This window comes from Bos grunniens, chromosome 10 (genome assembly GCF_055505025.1).
Source record: "Bos grunniens cultivar Pamir isolate PY7600 chromosome 10, Bosgru_T2T1.0, whole genome shotgun sequence".
Lineage (NCBI taxonomy): Eukaryota > Metazoa > Chordata > Mammalia > Artiodactyla > Bovidae > Bos > Bos grunniens.
The window spans coordinates 99953745-99973027 of NC_141174.1; the positions used below are offsets into that span (position 1 = coordinate 99953745).

General features: G+C 40.3%; 2 protein-coding genes across 2 annotated transcripts in view; both read right to left on the bottom strand.

Annotated features, from left to right (window-relative positions):
* YTHDC2 (YTH N6-methyladenosine RNA binding protein C2) overlaps window positions 1-10526 on the bottom strand; it is a 235940-nt gene extending 225414 nt beyond the window's left edge. Inside the window, exon 1 of the mRNA XM_086323296.1 lies at window positions 10447-10526. The gene's annotated coding sequence lies outside the window, so the exon portion shown is untranslated. The remainder of the gene's footprint in view (window positions 1-10446) is intronic.
* Window positions 10527-15519: 4993 nt separating this feature from the next.
* Window positions 15520-19283, bottom strand: part of LOC147365492 (uncharacterized) — a 35762-nt gene continuing 31998 nt past the window's right edge. The window contains exon 6 of the mRNA XM_086319066.1: window positions 15520-17270. Coding sequence (XP_086175192.1) covers window positions 17243-17270 — 28 coding nt within the window. The 3' untranslated portion in view covers window positions 15520-17242. The remainder of the gene's footprint in view (window positions 17271-19283) is intronic.

Genomic DNA, 19283 nt, shown 5'->3' on the forward strand with positions numbered 1-19283 from the left:
TCGTCAACAATACTGCCGCTGTTAACCCTGGAATGAGAACCACAAGATGACACCTTTATACTCTGTCTAGTACCATGATTCCTCTATTACAGAATAATAAATCCAATTATCTGTTTATTCAAAATTTCCATTGAACTCCATAATATTCAAAAACACTGCTATTATATTTTCTGAGTCTCATTTCCATTATTGGCAATCTTCTCTGCATACGATGTCTTCTGCTATGATGAGGCTAAAATTTACCTTGCAAAATTCTTTGCTTAGTGTCATAATAAGAGTTACGAATTTACAAAACTTGGTGCTATTTATTTCTACTTAGAATCACCTGCTTCTCTCTGGAATCAAACACTTATAAGCAGTCAGTGTACTAAGGAAAATCAGTGTGCGTCCTTGCCAACACAAAGGAAAAAAGAATGAAGGCAGGAATTCAGGTGGTGGGTTTTAAGGGATAATGGACAAGAGAATTTTAAGAGGTTTGGACTGCTGCAGGTATCTTCCCAGCTCTAGGAAGGCTCAAGCTTGCAGAGTACCACCTGTACTCCTACTTTCCAATCCCCAGCCTCCCACTCCTGCCCACATCCTCTCCTTCCCCTGACCCAGCACCTCCCCACCATGCCCACTCACCTTCTTACCACCTATCTGCATACTCACCTATAAAGGCGAGCTGACATAAAATTCAGGATGTGAATAGATGGAACACAAATGTGCCCTGTTCATCTCAGTGAGTGGATCAAGTAATTGTGTTTCTGAGAATGAAAACTGCCTTATTGGGAAAGTAAAGATAGTTTTTTTGTAGTTGAAGATTTGCGCTCACGTTTAATCAGCAAGAGTCAAGTCTCTTACCGATTGGGCCATTAAAGCCTTTTGTGAGAGAAAATAAAGAAATCTGAGCTTTTGGATAAAGCAGAAATTGGAGTGAAGTGAGGGAGGTTGAGAAGAAAGGGGACGAAGGGAGAATGGAGCCCTGAGTCAGGAGGATGTTCTACTGTAGCCAGGAAAGGGACCAAGAAAAAGCCCTCCATGAAGAGGTTATCATAGGCATGTTAGCAAATATCTTTCCCAGTTGGAAGAAGAGATTTTCAAGATAGGTGGTTAGCCAGGGAGATTTAGAGTCACACATCTCAGACAGATGCCCGTACAAACTGGGGATTTGGAAAGGAGATCATGTTCTATGACAGTGTTTTCCGTAAGAAAAAATGCATTTCTATTATAAGTATTATTCTAAACCAGAAAGAATGGATAGTGAGTGTAGACAGAGGCAGGGCAGGGCTTGGGTGTGGAGAGGGGTAGGTAGCAGCTGGGGGAAAGGGTCAGGCTTTTGGGAATACCAGAAAATAAGAACACAAAGAGAATGGTAGAAGCAGCAAAGTTATTAACAACCCTAAATACAGAAAGATCATTTTGCCAGAGTACAATTCAGATAAAAAGTGGACAAGTTATTTTTAAGTATTCAAGACAACTAGAGTCATTGATCCAGAGCCTATTTTTCACATCTTGATGCTGGAATTCATTTTGGTATGGTTTTATTTTTAAAAATATATACCTATTTTGTTTATGCTTGTTTTTTCAGACCTGGAAAATTTATATTCGTGGATAAAAGAAAGCTGACGATAAGGTCAGTGATTCATCACAGATAATTATTGAGAAACTAACCTCGGAGACCAAGGACAGAGCTGGGGGATTCAGTGGGGGAGGGGCAATGCAGAGGGAGGGAAGGACCTAAGTGCTTAGAAGGGAGACTATGGTAAATGCTGAAGACTAGTCCATTTAACGTCTTTCTCAGGGGATTTTTCTGAGTACCTGATGAAGCAGGAGGCAAACATTTAAAGCCAGTCTGTGTCATAAGGAAAAGTCATGCCAAGATACGGTTTCCTTTTACGGCTATGATTACCCTACAGGTAGATGGGGGGGCTTTAGACCTAGTGAGGCCAGACTTAAGCAAGGCACTTGACAAAGTCCAAGTTCTGTCCTCATAATCAAGTCAGGGAAACAGAAGCAGCAGTGGCAAAAGCTAATCCTTAGACTAGTGCTGAAACAGTTGCTTAAGAGCAGCCTTGGAAGCTATTAAAGGTCTGAGATGCCTGTGCCACGGCCCTTTAGATCCTGGAGTGGATTCCAGAGGTCAGGTTTTGGTAAGCTCCCCAGATGACGCCCATGAGCAGACAGGGATGACATCTCTGAAGGAAGCTGACTAACAGACCAAAGGCAACCTGAAGAGAGATGTCCCAAGGTTCCATGCATGCTCCATTCCAGTCAACACTCTCATCAATATCTCAGATAAGAATGAGAAGTTGATCACATTCGAGGATAACATGAAACTGGACAAGATGGCAGAGTTAGCATCCCAAATGATTTCAGCCTAAGTTTGACAAGATAAAAACCTAAGATTAGGTTAAAATAAGATTGTCAGTGAAATTTTCACATCACCTACAACTTCAAGTCACAGGAGAGACCTCCAAAATTCATTTTATTATTTGTAATTTTAGAAAGTCAATGAAAAATAATGCAGGGATCTGGCCTGGTCAGAGGTCTTTCAGCCTGGGCAGGAAGATGATTATGTATAGATAGACGTTGGGAGACAGAGAATCAATCATGTGGTCAATTTGGCACATGAATGGGGAGTTAACAGATTTCTATGAGCAGACTCAGGGAAAAAGACATAATGTGTGTGCCTTGAATCCAAAATGTAGATACATGGCACGCCACTCTTAAAGTTATGGAATCAAGTATTAAAAAGGTGTACTGCATCTCATCAAGGTCCTGATTAAACACTCTAGTTATTAGTTAACTAGGATGGTACTTGCCCTCCTTAAAAGGTAACCATCTTACAGTCTCAGAATTGAAAACTGAGTAGAGAAATATCATAGAAAATTAAAACCCAATAATACTAATATTTTTGCATCAAGAAAAGTTAAAATACAACATTTTACATACTTATGTTTGGGAATTGCATTTGACTGACAGCTTTGTAACTTCAATGTAAATTGTCTGAAGTAATCGATTCAGATGTCTGGTTTGCAGTGGAATTCTTACTAACTATATAATACAATATTTCAACATTTAACTCACGGTTCATGATATTTATAAACTCAATTTATTAGATTTATATGAAATACTCAGTACTTGGAAAGTCTGCCAATCAGGCAATCAAATTAAATGGAAATAAAATATATTAAATTTATATATGCAATGTAAAATACGTGAAAGTATTTAATTAACTAGTTTTAAATGGATCAAATATTGTTTAAAGGCCATTAGAGTAACTGCTAAAACTGCCAGGCACAACTTGAATAACAGGATTTATAAACTGAATCTAGAACCTGAGGAAGAATGAGGTTATTAAAAAGTAGTGACTTTAATAAAGTGAATATCAATCTTTGAAAACAAAATCAACACCTGAATAGTCTTTTATACATAGACAAGCTAGCCTTGAGTGAACCAAAATCTCACATCCGCTTGTCCAAAGTTGGGATGGCCCAGCAGCAAGTGTGCAAATGATGAGGGCTGGAGGCTGAGTCCTTGAAGCTCCACTGGCCTCAGGACGCTGAGTGTGCTGAGAGCAGCTGCAGTCTTGGGACTGAGCAGAGAGGTCCGTGTTCAGAGAGGGAGCCCATCACTTCCCTCCACTCCACGCGGGTCAGGTCCCTTGGTGTGTCCTCCTCACTCTTGTAAACCTATCTCTAGAACCACTTGTTGCTGGCTGTCCTGAGCTGTTTGATCATTCACTGAGGTTCTTTTTGGTTTGTTTTTGTAGATAATGCAGATGTTTTAGCAGATAATAGAAATGGGTGAGATTAGTTGTCTCCCTACAAAGTCACTGCTAAGTCATAATGAAAGCAGGTCTCCAAACAAATCCTTCCACATGTCTATCAGACGTCTAATAAGCAAACATCTATCAGTAAATAAGCACAAAACAGTTCATACAATCTATCCTTTTATGTCATCTGACCATACTTTTCAAGGAAAAGTTTCTAGAGGCAGAGTCAACAATATTCTAGTGGCAGAAGTCTGTGCTTCTTATGGAGGAGCTGGCTTCCAACACTGGCAGGGCTCTTATGGAGGCATGGGCTCAGACCCGTGAGGCAGCTTAGCAGAAACTAAAAAAAGCCTGGGCTCAAACACTGGCTGTCCCCATTCACCAACTTGGGAATTTTACATAATCTCTCTGCCTTCCGTTTCTTCATCTATAAGGCAGGGATAATTGAAAAAAAAAAAAAAAAAACTACCTATTTTTAAGGTTGCTGTGGGAACTAAAGGCAATAATGCATATAATATACACAGTGTCAAACAGGCAGCACTCATTAAATATAAACATATATATATTAAATATAAACTATGATTGTCATTGTTCTGTGTAATTACAGAGAGAGAACTAGAGTTTACGGGTAAGAATGAGAAATAAGAAAATAATCAATTCAGAAAAAGAATTTTCTGGCAATTATAGTATTACAAAAATAGATGAAGCTATCTTTTGCTGAAATAAATTCCTGTCAAGGTCAGTATTCAAGATGAAACTGTCTGTGGACTTATCAGAGGTTTATCTAAGGTTTCAGAGGAGATTCCTGCTGAGGGTGGAAGATTAGATATACAGAGGTCTCTGTCCTTCTCTCCAGCACACAGATTCTGTAATATGGGCCCCTTTTCTTTTCTTGTAGGTGTAACTGAGATGTGATTATCCACGGGTGGTCACAGAAGGGTTCTCTAGCCTTGCAGTTTTACAGACCGAGAAGGCTGGTCTGGAGAAATCACTTTTTCTTCACGTCTAACTCTCCTTTTTAAGACAAATGGTGCAGTGTTCTTTTGCTGCACCTTTATTCCTGTTACAAGCAGTGTGATTTCCTGCCTTCATGTTTCTCTCAGGTGAACCAAACGTCCACCAGTCTGACATCCCCCGTTCCCCACTTTGCAGGGGTAGTCACACACACCCTCAAACAACCCTCATTCTCTACTTGTTTTAAAAGATACAATAGGACCTTGTTTCTGGGATTAAAGTAGTGCCCTGGGCTACTTCTCTCGCTTTCTGCCATTTGTATTTCTAAGCCATTTGATTCTTGCATGATTTTTGTATATTTACCCACCCCTGGGCCCCTTCTCTCCTCTGAGAAAGACTACAACTAGCCCTTGATTTAGGAAGTTCCTGCTGTAATGCCTCTATCTGTACAGACATCACTTCCTGACTTCTCCCAGGCTTAAATCATGTATGGTCCCCATCTCTGACCTTGCCTGGTTATGTGTGCTCATTCTCCCCATTTCTTGGTTATCAGTTCAGTCGCTCAGTCGTGTCTGATTCTTTGCAACCCCATGGACTGCAGCACACCAGGCCTCCCTGTCCATCACTAACTCTCGGAATTTACATTTCACCTCAGAATTCCCCTAACACCCAAATCTGTTACTTTTACTCCATGTTTTAAAAATTTACAATCAATTTTTAACCAGCTCATGTTTCCTGTGCCCATTGCTTCATGCATGAAGAGTTAGAGGAATCCCTTGATTCTTGATGAGTAGACTAATCATAAAATAATACAAATGATTTATAAACATTTAAAAATGTTCATCCTCCCTAATATGAAAAAAAAGCCAGTAGAGGCAATGAAGTACTATTTTACTCTTACAAAATGAGTTGGTAGGAAACCAGGCAAATACTGCAAATCTGGTGAGTATACCCTAGGACAGGCACCTGTGTCTACCCTGTTGATAAGAGTGTACTTGATACCAGCTTTTGAGAAAGCAGTTTGGCAAAATATAATAAGGAAACATGACCATATATATTTTTGGGGGCAAAGAGGTTCATCACAGCATTATTCAGAGTGTGAAAAATAAGGTAATTGATAAGAAAGTTCACCATAACTGAATATTTTGCAGCCATTCAATCTTCTTTATTCCTATACTTTTTAAATTAAACTTTTTATTTTGAGATCATTGTACTCTCACATGCAGTTGTAAGAACTAATGCAGAGGGATTTTATGTACTCTTTACCCAGTTTTCCCAGTGATAATATCTTGCAAAACTGTAGCACAGTATCACGATCAGAATGCTGATGTTGAGACAGTTAAAATGCAGAAGGTTTCCATCACTATAAGGATCCTTCATGTCATGCTTTTAATCACTTGATCATTCCCACGGCCTCTTTTTAGCCCCTTATCTGTTATCTATTTGTCCACTTTTTGCCATTTCAAAGAAGTTATATAAATAGAATCATACGGTACGTAAGTTTTTAGGATTGGCTTTTTTTCACTCAGCCTAATTCTCTGGAGATTCATCCAGGTTGTTGCATTTATCAATAATTCATTTCTTTTTATTCCAAGAGTAGTATTCCATGATATGGGTATACACAGTCTGTTTAGCCAGCCCTTTGAACGGCATCTGGGTTGCTATCACTTTGAGGGAATGATGAATCAAGCTGCCGTAAACATTCAGGCTTAGGTGTGTTTACATGAACAGAGCTCTGCATTTCTCAAGAGATGTGCAGTTGCTGGGTCATACGTTAGTTGCATGTTTAATTTTTTAGGAAACTGAGAAGCTTTTCCCCAAGGACTGAACCTTTTCCCCCTCCAGCAATGTAAGAGTGCTGAGGTTTTGCCTCACCCCACCAGCATTTGGTGTTGGTACCATTCTTATTTTAGTTATTCCGATAGCTGTATAGTGGTATCCCATTGTGGTTTTCATTTGCATTTCTCTAGTGGCTAATGATGTTGAATAATCTTCAAATCTTATTTGCCATCTGTATATTCTCTATGTTGAAATTCTTTTCATGCCTTTTGCCATTTTCTATTTGGATAGCTTGGTTTTTTACTATCGTATTTTGTAAAACTGAGATATAAGTAATATATCATAAAACTTATCCTTTTAAGATGTACAATTTAGTAGTTTTAAGTATATTCAGAAGATTGTATAACCATGACACTTTATATAATTCCAGAACATGGTAATCACCCATATTTATTAGCAATCACTTTCCATTCTCTCCTTCCTCGCCCCTGGCAACTTCTAATCTACTTTCTATTTTTCTGCATTTGCCTATTTGGGATATTTAATATAAATAAAATCATATAATATATAACTTTATGGGACTGATTTGGGTATAAGGTGTTCAAGGTTCATCCACATTGTAGAGGTATCAGTGTTTCATTGCTTTTTTATTGCTGTACAATACTAAACTGTATGGATATATCACATTTTGCTTGGCTAGTCATCAACTTATGGACATTTAAGTCATTTCCACTTTTTGGTGAACATGAATAATGCTGCCATGTACATTTGTTCTGTGTACACATATTTTCAGTTCTTTGGCTATACACCTAGGTGTAGGATTGAGGAGTAGCATGCAGGTTCTATATTTAACACTGTGTTACATTCCCAACAGCCACTTATGAGCATGTAGGAAATACAAAGATTAAGGAAGAGGCTCTGCCATCTCAGACAAGCTATTTCATTGTGGGCGACTAATTGTCCCTGAGCCGAGCTAATGACTCTGACCTCGCATCGCATCATTGCCGCGGAGCCACATGTGAAGAGATATAAGTGACAGTCACTCAAGAGTCCTACACAGACAATGAGCAAGCGGCTATTTTTCACACTCTTCCCAGGAGCTGCTACCACACTTTTTAAATGTCCCTCGGAGCTAGTCCTCCTCCACAAGAACGCACATCAAATGCGCTCTCATTATCACATCTGACAAAGCAGATCCTAGCTGTTAATGACAAATTAGAGCATACCAGTTACCCTTCTCTCCAAGAAAGCGGTGCCCCTCAGCTCTGCAGGGAACACTTGTTTTTCGGAAGATGGCTTTGGGATTTGGAGGAGTGAGCTGGGGAGGTGGTTTCCGCAGAGGCCTGAGGAAGTACCCTTGCTTGCTCCCCTCTCCCAGATATCCAGAATCTTAGGCACAAACAGCCCAGGGAGAGGAGGGATTGGGAGGAGGTCTACGGCCTCTGAGAAAAGACGTGATTGTCTCTTGTCTTCTCGTGGCCCCGAGAAAGGCACTGGTGAGGAGCCTAAGCAGACTTGGGCGCAGGGCACATGGGGCCCTGCAGCAGCTACCGGGCCAGCAGCGGGGCCCCCAGTGCCTCGGCTGAGCCACGTCACAGGCCGCCCTGATGGCCAGCACGCACACAGTGTGCTCCTGACGGAAGCTTCCGCCCTTGAGCCTTCCCACACCGCGGCTACCAGGATCAGCCACAAACAAGGGTTCTTCTAAGAGGGCAATAGGGGTGGTGAAAGCTCCAGAAAACAGATCCCGAGGAAACTGGCTAAAGGAATGGAGGCAGTTCTGCCTGGAAGAGTGAAAGGCAGAGGAACAGGACATGAAAGGCTGTTGTGTGGAAGCAAAGAGCCCACTTAGTTTCTGTAGTGCTGAGAACTCAGCTAGGACCAAAGGGTGGGTGGAAAGTAAAAGTGTTGGGCTCAAAAAGGTTCCAACTAGTAATTAAAGCTGCCCAACTTGAAGGAATCACAAATTAATGCATTCTTAAAACGCTCTATTCCATGAGGCGTTCACATAGCCACATGGGTCTCTCAGTGAAATAGCTAAGCTGTCTATTAATGGCACTGTGTGCTGTGAGAGGGAATAGATTAATTGCGTATTGCCTCTATGTAGCTATGCTCAGAGGTAAGCCTAATGGACACATTCATGATAAAACAAAAAAAGACCCTATTTTCTACTCTAATGTTCTAAGGGCTTTTCTCCAGGGCTGCTGGGGTCCCAAAGACTCGAGGGTTAGAAGCCTGCTGTACAATCCCACTTCTCACCGATCCGGGTCCCCCTCTCCTGTGACCACTGACGCGGCTGGACAGAGATATACCGGAGTGTTTAAAAGACTCTGGAAGAAAAGGATTATCACTAAAGAGATTTGACCTTGAAAATCAAATGAAAGAAGTAAAGGCTCTAAGAATAATTACCGACTTAATGAATTTGCAGCCCAGGTAGACCCATCCCTGAGACCTTCCTCCTATTTCCCTTTGCAGTCAGGGGCTTGGGGAACCAGGTAGTCTCCGTTTTTCTTTCCTTTCCCCATGTTCCCTGGGAGCCTTGTTCCCTGAAGCGCACTAAGTTCATGGCCAGCAAACGTCAAAGCTTCTCCGTGCAGAATAAAGGGAGAATTCAGGCATTGTGGCTGGGGGAGAAGTACTTCTGGCCAAAAGTGAGTTCCTCAAAGCCCAGGATAGAGGTGGTTATCTAGTTCAGAGATATTAAAATATTTTTGTTCTAAAAAAAGAGAGACTCTTGGGAGTTCCCTGGTGGCCTACTTGTTAGGAACTGGTGCTTTCGCTGGGGAGGCCTGAGTTCAATCCCTGGTCAGGGAACCATCCCACATGCTGTGCAGGGTGGCCAAATGCAAAAAAATTAACATTAAAAATTTGGAAAAGAGAATCTTAATAGAGTATTTCCATCATGCAATTTCTAAGTTAACAGTAAAGTTTTTCATCCTAAGTTTAAATACTTTCAAAGGTTATAATTTGAAACATTTCTAACATAAAAGTTGAATTTCTTTCATGAATGTATGCAATCAAGTCTAAACACCGTGGCAACTGATAAGCCATAATTTCATTTTTAAAAACAATTTTTTAACTTGCAAAAATTTGATGTTTTTTTCATGAACTTAAATTTTTATTCCAGTTCCAAGAGTTGTAATTAATAATATTTTTATAAGACTTTATTGATTACCCTATCACATTTATCTGCAGTAAAAAATGTATCTAAATTTAAAAACTTTTATGTTCTGTGATCATAAAACTGTAAGCATTAAAACAAGCTGGTTGTATGAATTAGCATTATTAGCAATTCACTACTAACTAAAACTATATTAATATATTATATTTATTATTAAACACAAAAGTTTAAATTAGAATGAAAATACACCTTAATAAGATGATAAATTTTTTCAATTAGTTCAAGCATCTGTAGATGAATATTAATGCTAAAATGAGACACAGGTTCTCATCAATTCTATTTCTATTGTATGTTTTTAAGCTATAAACTGTAGGAACTGAAAATGTTTTATGATAGTAATGTAATATAACTCTTTGAACTCCTTCCATGTTATATGCCAAAATTCATATGATGATCTACTATCAAAACATATTTTTAATCTTCTTTCACCTGACAACTTGATTAGGTGCTTCTACATTTTTTTTAAATAAGCAACGAATTGGAAAGCACCCTGACTTGCAAAGGGATTTGTTCTCATCATTAAAATCTAATTCACTTTCTCAATTTCTGGGAAGAAAGATCTTTGCTAATTTATCAAATGATTTATCAAATGATTTATCAAATGATTGTTAATTATGTTGTAATACTTTCACCTAAACCCACCTCTTAAAATCCCATGTCTTCAGAAATGAAAGGAATAATAGATAGATATTAATTTCATTACACTTTTGCCAAAACAATGCTTTTTGATAAAATATTTTTATCATATTTCTTGCCTTAACCATATTATCATTACCTTAGAGTTGCAGATTTAGCCCATTAACAGAACTTGTCCATCACAAACATCATTGGCAGAGCCAGTCTTCACTGTCAAACCTATTAGTCAAATCAGATACATTCTCTGTAGAACAAAACTTTGAATTCATTTTTCAATTCAGATAGTTATGTTGAGGATTATTATAAAAAATGAATGAGCATTAAAAGTCTACATTGTGAAACTGACCACTGAAACCAATCATAATTAAAATGATATGAACCTAATATAATTAATTATTCCATGTTTAAATAAGTTATAAAAACAAAATTATCCTTACACTTTCTTCAGTCAAGTAAGAATGATGAAAGGCATGACATGTCTCTAGTAAAACTGAATGAGGCTATTGAATGCTGCTGACTGACTTTGGAGGATAAATAAGAACTTGTGAAAAAATGGGAAGCGCCACAAATAATAGAAGGGTTTTAGGCTTCTAATCAGTCTAGCAGCACACTAATATTTTTGATGATGTTATGAAAAACATATTAAACATTTTATAAGATAGGATATGATGAGAATTGACTTGACTATAATTGAAACAAGTATTTTATGCTATGGTTTGATACCACAGGTTTTGACAGTTTTATTAACTAATGCACATCAAGTCTGAAAGAGACCATATGAAAATTTTTTAATCCTTGAATTTTACTCATTTTTATCTTGTAAAAATTGAGTATTTTCAAAAGGCATCCTGATTACATTTAAAATAATCAGCAATGCAAACTTATACTGCTGTTGCTGTTCTAGGTACTTTCTTCCCAGGTAAGAAATATCCTAGGGATAAGTATGGAGACCAGTGGGGAAAAAGTGCTTAAAATCACATGAACAAGCCATTTTGGGTATTCAGTGTTTCCTATTGATTTTCTCTTTGCTTCCGCCTCTTAGGACTCTCCCTTAAGGGTGAGGCATTTTTTGACAAGAATCAGGAGGAGAAAGCATTAAATAAAAATTGTCATTATTTCCATCACTGCATTTTACCAATTATCTGAATTCTGAAATCCCGTGAATCCAAACACCTCATTTCTGTTTTCTAATCTATCACTTTGAATGTGTATAAGAAGGGAAAGCCCAAAGCATAATGGATTTATGATTAATCATTAAAGGAACCTTCCTCTTTGCCACATCTACGGTTTTTGTGTCATATTAAGGACAATGTCTTATATTAAGAATTGGTATGCGTGAGACCTATATCTTTTTTAAAATAATGTGGAGAGGACTATTATAAACATAGGCTCATTCTCAGCAGGACAATCTCAGGAAGGAGTCCAGTATGCATAGAGGATCTAGAAATGAGTTTCCTTAAAACTATCTATGAGCATAGACTCCTGGGAAAGACTTCACATGCCCTGAGGTACACATACCCTGGTTTGAGGACCATGCATTTTTCAGACCTATATGTAGCCTAACCTGACCCAGTCCGAGGTGTTTTAGCCTGGAACGCTCAGTCAATGGGGGAGGGTAACTCAAAAGTTGAGAAGGGCCTGGAGATGCAGAGGGAACTGCAGCAGCTCTGTCTGGGGACCAGTAACAAGAAGCCTCTGTTTCCAGTCTGGCCTTCACAACTATCAAACAAAGATCTTAGAAGGTCCTTTGACCATTTGTGGGTGTAAATACGCACATCAGTATCTCTGAAATTAGAAGATTCCTGTTGCAAACTCACGTGCCAACAGAGTGAGGCAGGGGAGGTAAATGAACAAAGCAGACAGGGTACGAGAAGATAAGCAGGATGAGGACTGGATGTGTGAGGGGCCATGCCTCATCAGAGATGGAGGCTGCTACTCAGCTCTCATTTTTCAAGGGGAGCCCCAAACCTGAATTTTCATGTGAAATCTTCCAATTTGTAAATGGTGGAAATTAAATCAACAATTTTATAAAACACATTTTGCAGGCAAAACAAGTCTGCAGGTTATATCTAGTCCATGGTTTTTGGTTAGCAATCTCTGCCCAAAGTCCACAGGGTAATATTTTTACCTCTAGAGAGAGAACAAAGCACAGTCTTTAATCAGGTTGGGCCTCCTGCTCTGACTCTGGCTAGTGCTCCAGTTTCTTAGCTCCACTTCAGCAGTTTATTCAGTTCGGTTCAGACACTCAGTCGTGTCTGACTCTTTGGGACCCCATGGACTGTAGCACCCCAGGCTTCCCTGTCCATCACCAACTCCTGGAGCTTACTGAAATTCATGTCCATCGAGTCAGTGATGCCATCCAACCATCTCATCCTCTGTCATCCCCTACTTCTCCTGTCTTCAATCTTTCCCAGCATGAGGGTCTCTTTCAATGAGTCAGTTCTTCGCATCAGGTGGCCAAAGTATTGGAGTTTCAGTTTCAGCATCAGTCCTTCCAATGAATATTCAGGACTGATTTCTTTTAGGATGGACTGGTTGGATCTCCTTGCAGTCCAAGGGACTCTCAAGAGTCTTCTCCAACACCACAGTTCAAAAACATCAATTCTTCAGTGCTCAGCTTTCTTTATGGTCCAACTCTCACATCCATACATGATGTGGAAACCATATGGAAAAACCATAGCTTTATTAACCCTGAACAAGTTGTAGCTGATTTTCACAACATGGATCCTGCAAATTTACATTGAAATGCATGGTCAATTATCTAGTGTTTCAAGCTTCATAGGGAACGAGGGAGTTGTCATCATCAAACCCAAGCCATTGAGTTGGATGGAACTTTAAACATCATTTATTCTAGCATCCCTGTTTTGATAGCTTCCAATAACAGTTTCTAAATATTCCTTTGAAAGTCAATAGCACTTGGGTTAAGAAACAGGATTATAGTTCCTGGATGCTCTCCTCTTCTGCCTTCAGTCTCTGGAGCTCCAAGGATTGCAAAACTTCTTCAATCAAAGAAATAACTATGAGTCTTCAGCCCCCGGCCTACGATTACCCTGAGGCTTTAACTTCAGATGGTGTGCTGGTTTTCAAACGTGTCCACAAATTTTTTGATACTCCTCCCTTCAGGAGGTAGAGCTTAATTCCCTCTCCATGACTGTGAGCTATACTTAGTGACTCGCTTCTAATGAATAGAGTATGATGGATGATGGTGACTTCTGAGAACAGGTCACAGGCATTATGGCTTGCTCCCAGCTCTCTCTTAAATTACTCACTGTGGGGAAAGCCAGAGGTCATGAGCACACTTGAGTGGCCCTGTGGAGAAGCCCTTGCGTGGGAGAACTGAATTCTCCTGCCAACAACCATGTGAGCGAGTGACACTGGGAGCTGACTTTCCAGCCCTGGTTAAGCCTTCAGATAATTGCAGCCTGCTGACCTCTTGACTCTAAACCCAGAAGAAATGCTGTGCCATAGCCACTAGCTCAGCTGCTCCTGACCCCTGACCAACGGAATTCAGGAGACAACAAACTTCTGTTGTTCCAAGGTGTCAAGTGCAGTTGTTAAGTTAGGTGGCAAAAGATTAATATACAGGGGCATCAAGCAACCCAGACTACCATCCCCCTGGCCTGGCCTCATCACGTTTTCTGAGTTTAACAAGAGCAAGAAGGCAAGATGTAACCCCTCACAGCTGTGATAACACATACAGGTGATGGGAGCCTCCTGAGTGAGGAAAATGGTAACATTATAAGATGAAAGGTAATTGTATTTGAAGAGCACTTCTCTTACATTTAGAAGTACCAACCTTGGGTGGGATTACCAAAACAGTGTCAGATAAGATCAGTCACTCAGTCGTGTCCGACTCTTTGCAACCCCATGAATCGCAGCACGCCAGGCCTCCCTGTCCATCACCAACTCCCGGAGTTCACTGAGACTCATGTCCATCAAGTCAGTGATGCCATCCAGCCATCTCATCCTCTGTCGTTCCCTTCTCCTCCTGCCCCCAATCCCTCCCAGCATCAGAGTCTTTTCCAATGAGTCAACTCTTCGCATGAGGTGGCCAAAGGACTGGAGTTTCAGCTTTAGCATCATTTCTTCCAAAGAAATACCAGGGCTGATCTCCTTTAGAATGGACTGGTTGGATCAAAACAGTGTAGCCCTATTTAAAATTTTTCTTCCAAGTTGAGCAAATTCCGATTATCTGGTAGGCAGTTGAGATTTTTTCTGATAGGCAATTCTGCCCTAAAGCTCCTTTCTCTTAATAAGATTAAACATTAAGATAAAATAAGAATCTTAACCAAAATCTGAGATATGCATTAATTTCAAAAGCAACTCCCAATTTAAAAGTCCCTCCTGACACAAACAGAGGTATCAAGAACCAAGATTCCCCAGATAGCATCTGATCCCCTTTCTCCAAAGCCTGAACTCCCAGCTTGGGGCAGTGCTACCTTTGGCTCCTCTCCTATCTCTCTCTGGCTCTTAGAGATCTGCTCCTTAGCCCCTGTTCTGGTGAAACAGAACAAATAGCTAAACCTTACCAGTCAATTTAACAACTTGTATTAATATGTAAACCCAAATGAAGTTTCACAGATAATAGATGAGGAGGGACCAGCTGGCATTTCTCATACACAGGGAGAGAATAAATTCCCTGAATCGTTGGGTTTCAGCATTCCAGGACACCTCCAGAAGGTTCGGGTGATGCTTATCTAGATCCAGATAAGATCTAGGTAACAGGTAGCTGGGTACATGTGAATTCACGACTTAAAATTCTATCTCAAAATTGTACCCACTTACAAGACTTTTTTTTATACATTTATACATTTTTGTGTGTGTGTGCAAATATTCCATGAAGAAGCAAGTATCTTTTGGTACAGGTAAAAAACACCACAGAGTAAGTCTTTATGGCAAGGGCAAAAAAGAATGTTTTGAGGTGTGAGGGAGTGCATGGAAAGAGAAAAACAAAAGTACAGGAATAAAACAGGCTTGGTTTAATTCTCCTTTGTAGCCATAGGCAGCTCTACAAATACCATCCCAATGAGCCCTTTCCTAGGCCCTTATCTCATAAAACCCTCAGAAGGGAAAATGCGTGAAAGGCAGAGCTGATTCTATCTCTATTGATATTTGCCCTTGGATCTACTTTTGGGTCTCTGAGAGCATATGAATTAACACGAGACAGTGTAAGTATTCAAAAGTAGGCCTTTCCAATGATGAGCCAAGCCAGTTACCATACAGCTTGCATATTTATTGAACAAATACTACTAAAATAGCTAAAATACATTGGGTACTTGTCGTGAGTGCATCAGTAAAGATCACATTGTTACAAAAGCCTGCATATTCAGCAGTACACAACTGCAACTCTACATAAATGCCACAGATGCAGAATACTGTTTTCTTGCTCTATTTACACAGCGGATATACCTACTCTAACAAAGGAGGTGGGGGGAAATGCACAGGAAACTCAGGCCAATGGGGAGCGAGAAGAGAACGAAGAAGTGCAGCGCATGCGTCAGTCGATGTGTAACAGTCAGAAGCGGAACAGTTCAGAACAAAGCCTGCCCTGTCAAAGGAAGAGCTAAAAGACAGTTATATAAAAATCAAGGTGGGCTTTCAGACTGGCTAACACAACAACATTCCATGAGTAGATGGTATTGTCTGATTGTATTTTTGTTTATCCATTTCATTGGGAGCAAGGACAAAAATGTAAAATCTACACCTTGCTTATCAGGACTGTTGAAAGAGTGCTCTGCCTTTTAAAAGAAATTGGGGGGGGTGGTAAAGACAGTTTCTTCAACCTAATTTTTGGGAAAGGTGTAACTTTCATGTTCCTACTGAGATGCTAATTTTTTCCCCCCAGAGGGCATTTATAAAAAGAAAAAAAATATAAGTTTGCCCCTTTCCCCCTGAATATTTTTTCAAATGAAAGAACCAAAAGAGACACCTAAAAACGCCTGTCAAATTATTGCTTTTCGTTCACTAAGTTAGGCAGGCGAGGCTACTGAAAGGAAGAGATTTGGTAAGGAAATTACAGTTTTGTGATTGCTCCCGCTACAGTGACTGCGTGTCCAGGAGTGCCAGCCCATGAGACGGGAGTCTCCTGCTCTGCGGTGGCACTCGCTCAACCTACAACGCTGAAGAAGAAAGCCACACTGAAGACACAAGGAGAACAAGTCAATCCAGTCTAGAGAACGACATTCAGGGAAACAGAGTACCAACACCTTCTTAGAACATGAAAATAAAAAATAACTCCATCAGAGCTACCTCGCCAAGGAGCATGTTGAAAGTCCAAAATAGCACCATTCATCAGTGTCTCAGGTCCTGTGGCAGCATCTCGGTCACTTACCACAAGGAAACAATGAGTTTCAAACTACTTCTATACATCAAAAGAGTACATGGATAAAATATAGAGATATACAGACAATTGATGAACATAAACTACTAAGCTTGTTACATCTAAATGAAAAAAAAAAAAAAAAAAAGGGGACTCTCAGCCTCTGCAAGAAGCAGTCAGGAGCTGTGTGAGTGAAAAGGCAGAAGTGGACCGGTTGTGTGAGAGCAGAGGGGGTTTGAGTTGTGGAAGACATCGTCGTAGCAAACCAGGCCTGAAGGCCCACCTGTAAGGGTTGTAAACGTGGATTCACAGTGTGAAATTCTGAGCGTTTTCACTTGAGTCAGAATGATTAAAAACTGGTTTGATGATACCTATTTGTCCACTGTACATCTCTAAAGCAAGGCTCAGAGTCCCATAGTTTCTTCTTATACTTGATGATTTACACAGAAAAAAATCCCATATATGATACCATGACCTCATCAATACCCATACACCACATGGAATACAAATGGAGGTGATTAAAAAGAGTGGAGGTAACTGGTTCCTGGGGAGCGGAGTTCATTGCTGCCAAGTGGAGTCAGGGAGGCAGCCCCGATCCCGCCATCCTTCTTGCGGTTCACTTCCTTGGGGACAGGAAGTCTTCCCTGAAGAGCACACAGACAGACACACACAGAAAGAATCACACTGAGTCATGCTTTGAAAACCATTTGAACATTTTTGCTTCTTCCTCCCAACTTTTATCCTTGAACTCCCAACATTTTGCAGAGTTTACATATTAAACACAGTTCACCTGAATGTAAATATTAGGTCTGTGAGGGCATGAAGTAATTAAACACTAGCTGCCTTGGCTGCAGTAGAATCAAGGGCTTCTCTAAGGGCTGAGCCCAGCCATGTGGGAGGCAGCATTCCCCACAGTCAGGTTTCTAAAGACAGTTTCTGGGATCAAATATGGCCTGACAGAAGGCTGGGTGAAAGGAGTTCCTAGGACTGTTAACGCTTTGGGTTTTTTTTTTTTTTTTTTAAGAGTTGAATGGCTGTGGTGGAAAGGGATAATTGTTTTATAATACATAGTAAAAATATTTAAAGCATATCACAACTGTGACAAATATAATTTATGAACACTTTATTCTAGAAGCAAGTGGCCCAGGCCCTACAGGCCTTACAGTGAGGACCAAAAGTGGGCACTAAAGACAGGGGAGTGTTTGGGGGGTAAATCACGTGGGCCGGGGCTGGGGAGGCAGCAGCTGCAGAAGAGGCGACGAGAGGGAAACCAGGCCCAGAGAGCGGGAGACTCAGCTAGTTGGGACTGACTGTAGTCTTCCAGTCTATCCTCACAACCCTGATGAGTGAGGATTTGTGTATCTGACTAGGAGAATCCAAATACACTGTGACTGAGGACCCACTGAGCGCCCATAGGGAGGAGATCCCCACCACAGCCAAACAGCAGGAGGACAGGACAAGGAGGCCCATCTGCCCAAGCGAGGCCACAAAATAAAGGTCTTATCAAAACCAGATGTTATGCCCCACTCAGGAATGAAAACAGTGGACATATGACAAGAGTCTCTTTTAGCCTAACCATTAAGTACAGGAATTTTCTCGGGGAAAAAAAAAATCCATTATGGTTTTAAAAGATCTGTTGGGATTTGTTGTTGTTGTTGTTCTCTTTTTCTTAAGGCCACATGTTCTAAAACGATAGTTATAATAAGCCAATTTGACTGGACATAGGTACTTGGGTTAAAGTGATAATCATGCTTTGTAATCTACAAATTACCATATTTTAATCTTTTTAAGAAACTCAACATTCAAAAAACTAAGACCATGGCATTCGGTCCCATCCCTTCATGGCAAATAGATGGGGAAACAATAGAAACAGTGACAGAATTTATTTTCTTGGGCTCCAAAATCACTGCAGATGGTGACTGCAGCCATGAAATTAAAAGACACTTGCTCTTTGGAAGGAAAGCTATGACCAATCTAGACAGCATATTAAAAAGCAGAGACATTACTTTGCCAACAAAGGTCCATCTAATCAAAGCTATGGTTTTTTTCAGTAGTCATGTATGGATGTGAGAGTTGGACCATAAAGAAAGCTGAGCGCCAAAGAATTGATGCCTTTGAACTGTGGTGTTGGAAAAGACTCTTGAGAGTCCTTTGGACTGCAAGGAGATCAAACCAGTCCATCCTAAAGGATATCAGTACTGAATATTCATTGGAAGGACTGATTCTGAAGCTGAAGCTCCAATACTTTGGCCACCTGATGTGAAGAACTGACTCATTGGAAAAGACCCTGATGCTGAGAAAGATTGAAGGCAAGAGAAGGCGACGACAGAGGATGAGACGGTTTGATGGTATCACCAACTCAATGAGTCTGAGAAAGCTCCGGGAGTTGGTGATGAACAGGGAAGCCTGGCAAGGTACAGTGCCTGCGGTTGCAAAGAGTTGGACATGACTGAGCGACTGAGATGAACCGAAGAATTCAGAAATCAGAGACATCCAAACAACTTGAAACCAAATTGTTCAGTTCACTCAGCAACCCCAGAGTGAACTAAATGTAACAAAAAATTCAGCTTTAAGAAGTTTTATTTACCATACAGAGTTCTCATATTAAACATCTGTTTTATCTAAATTTTTTTTAAAAAATCTCAGACTTTTAGAGC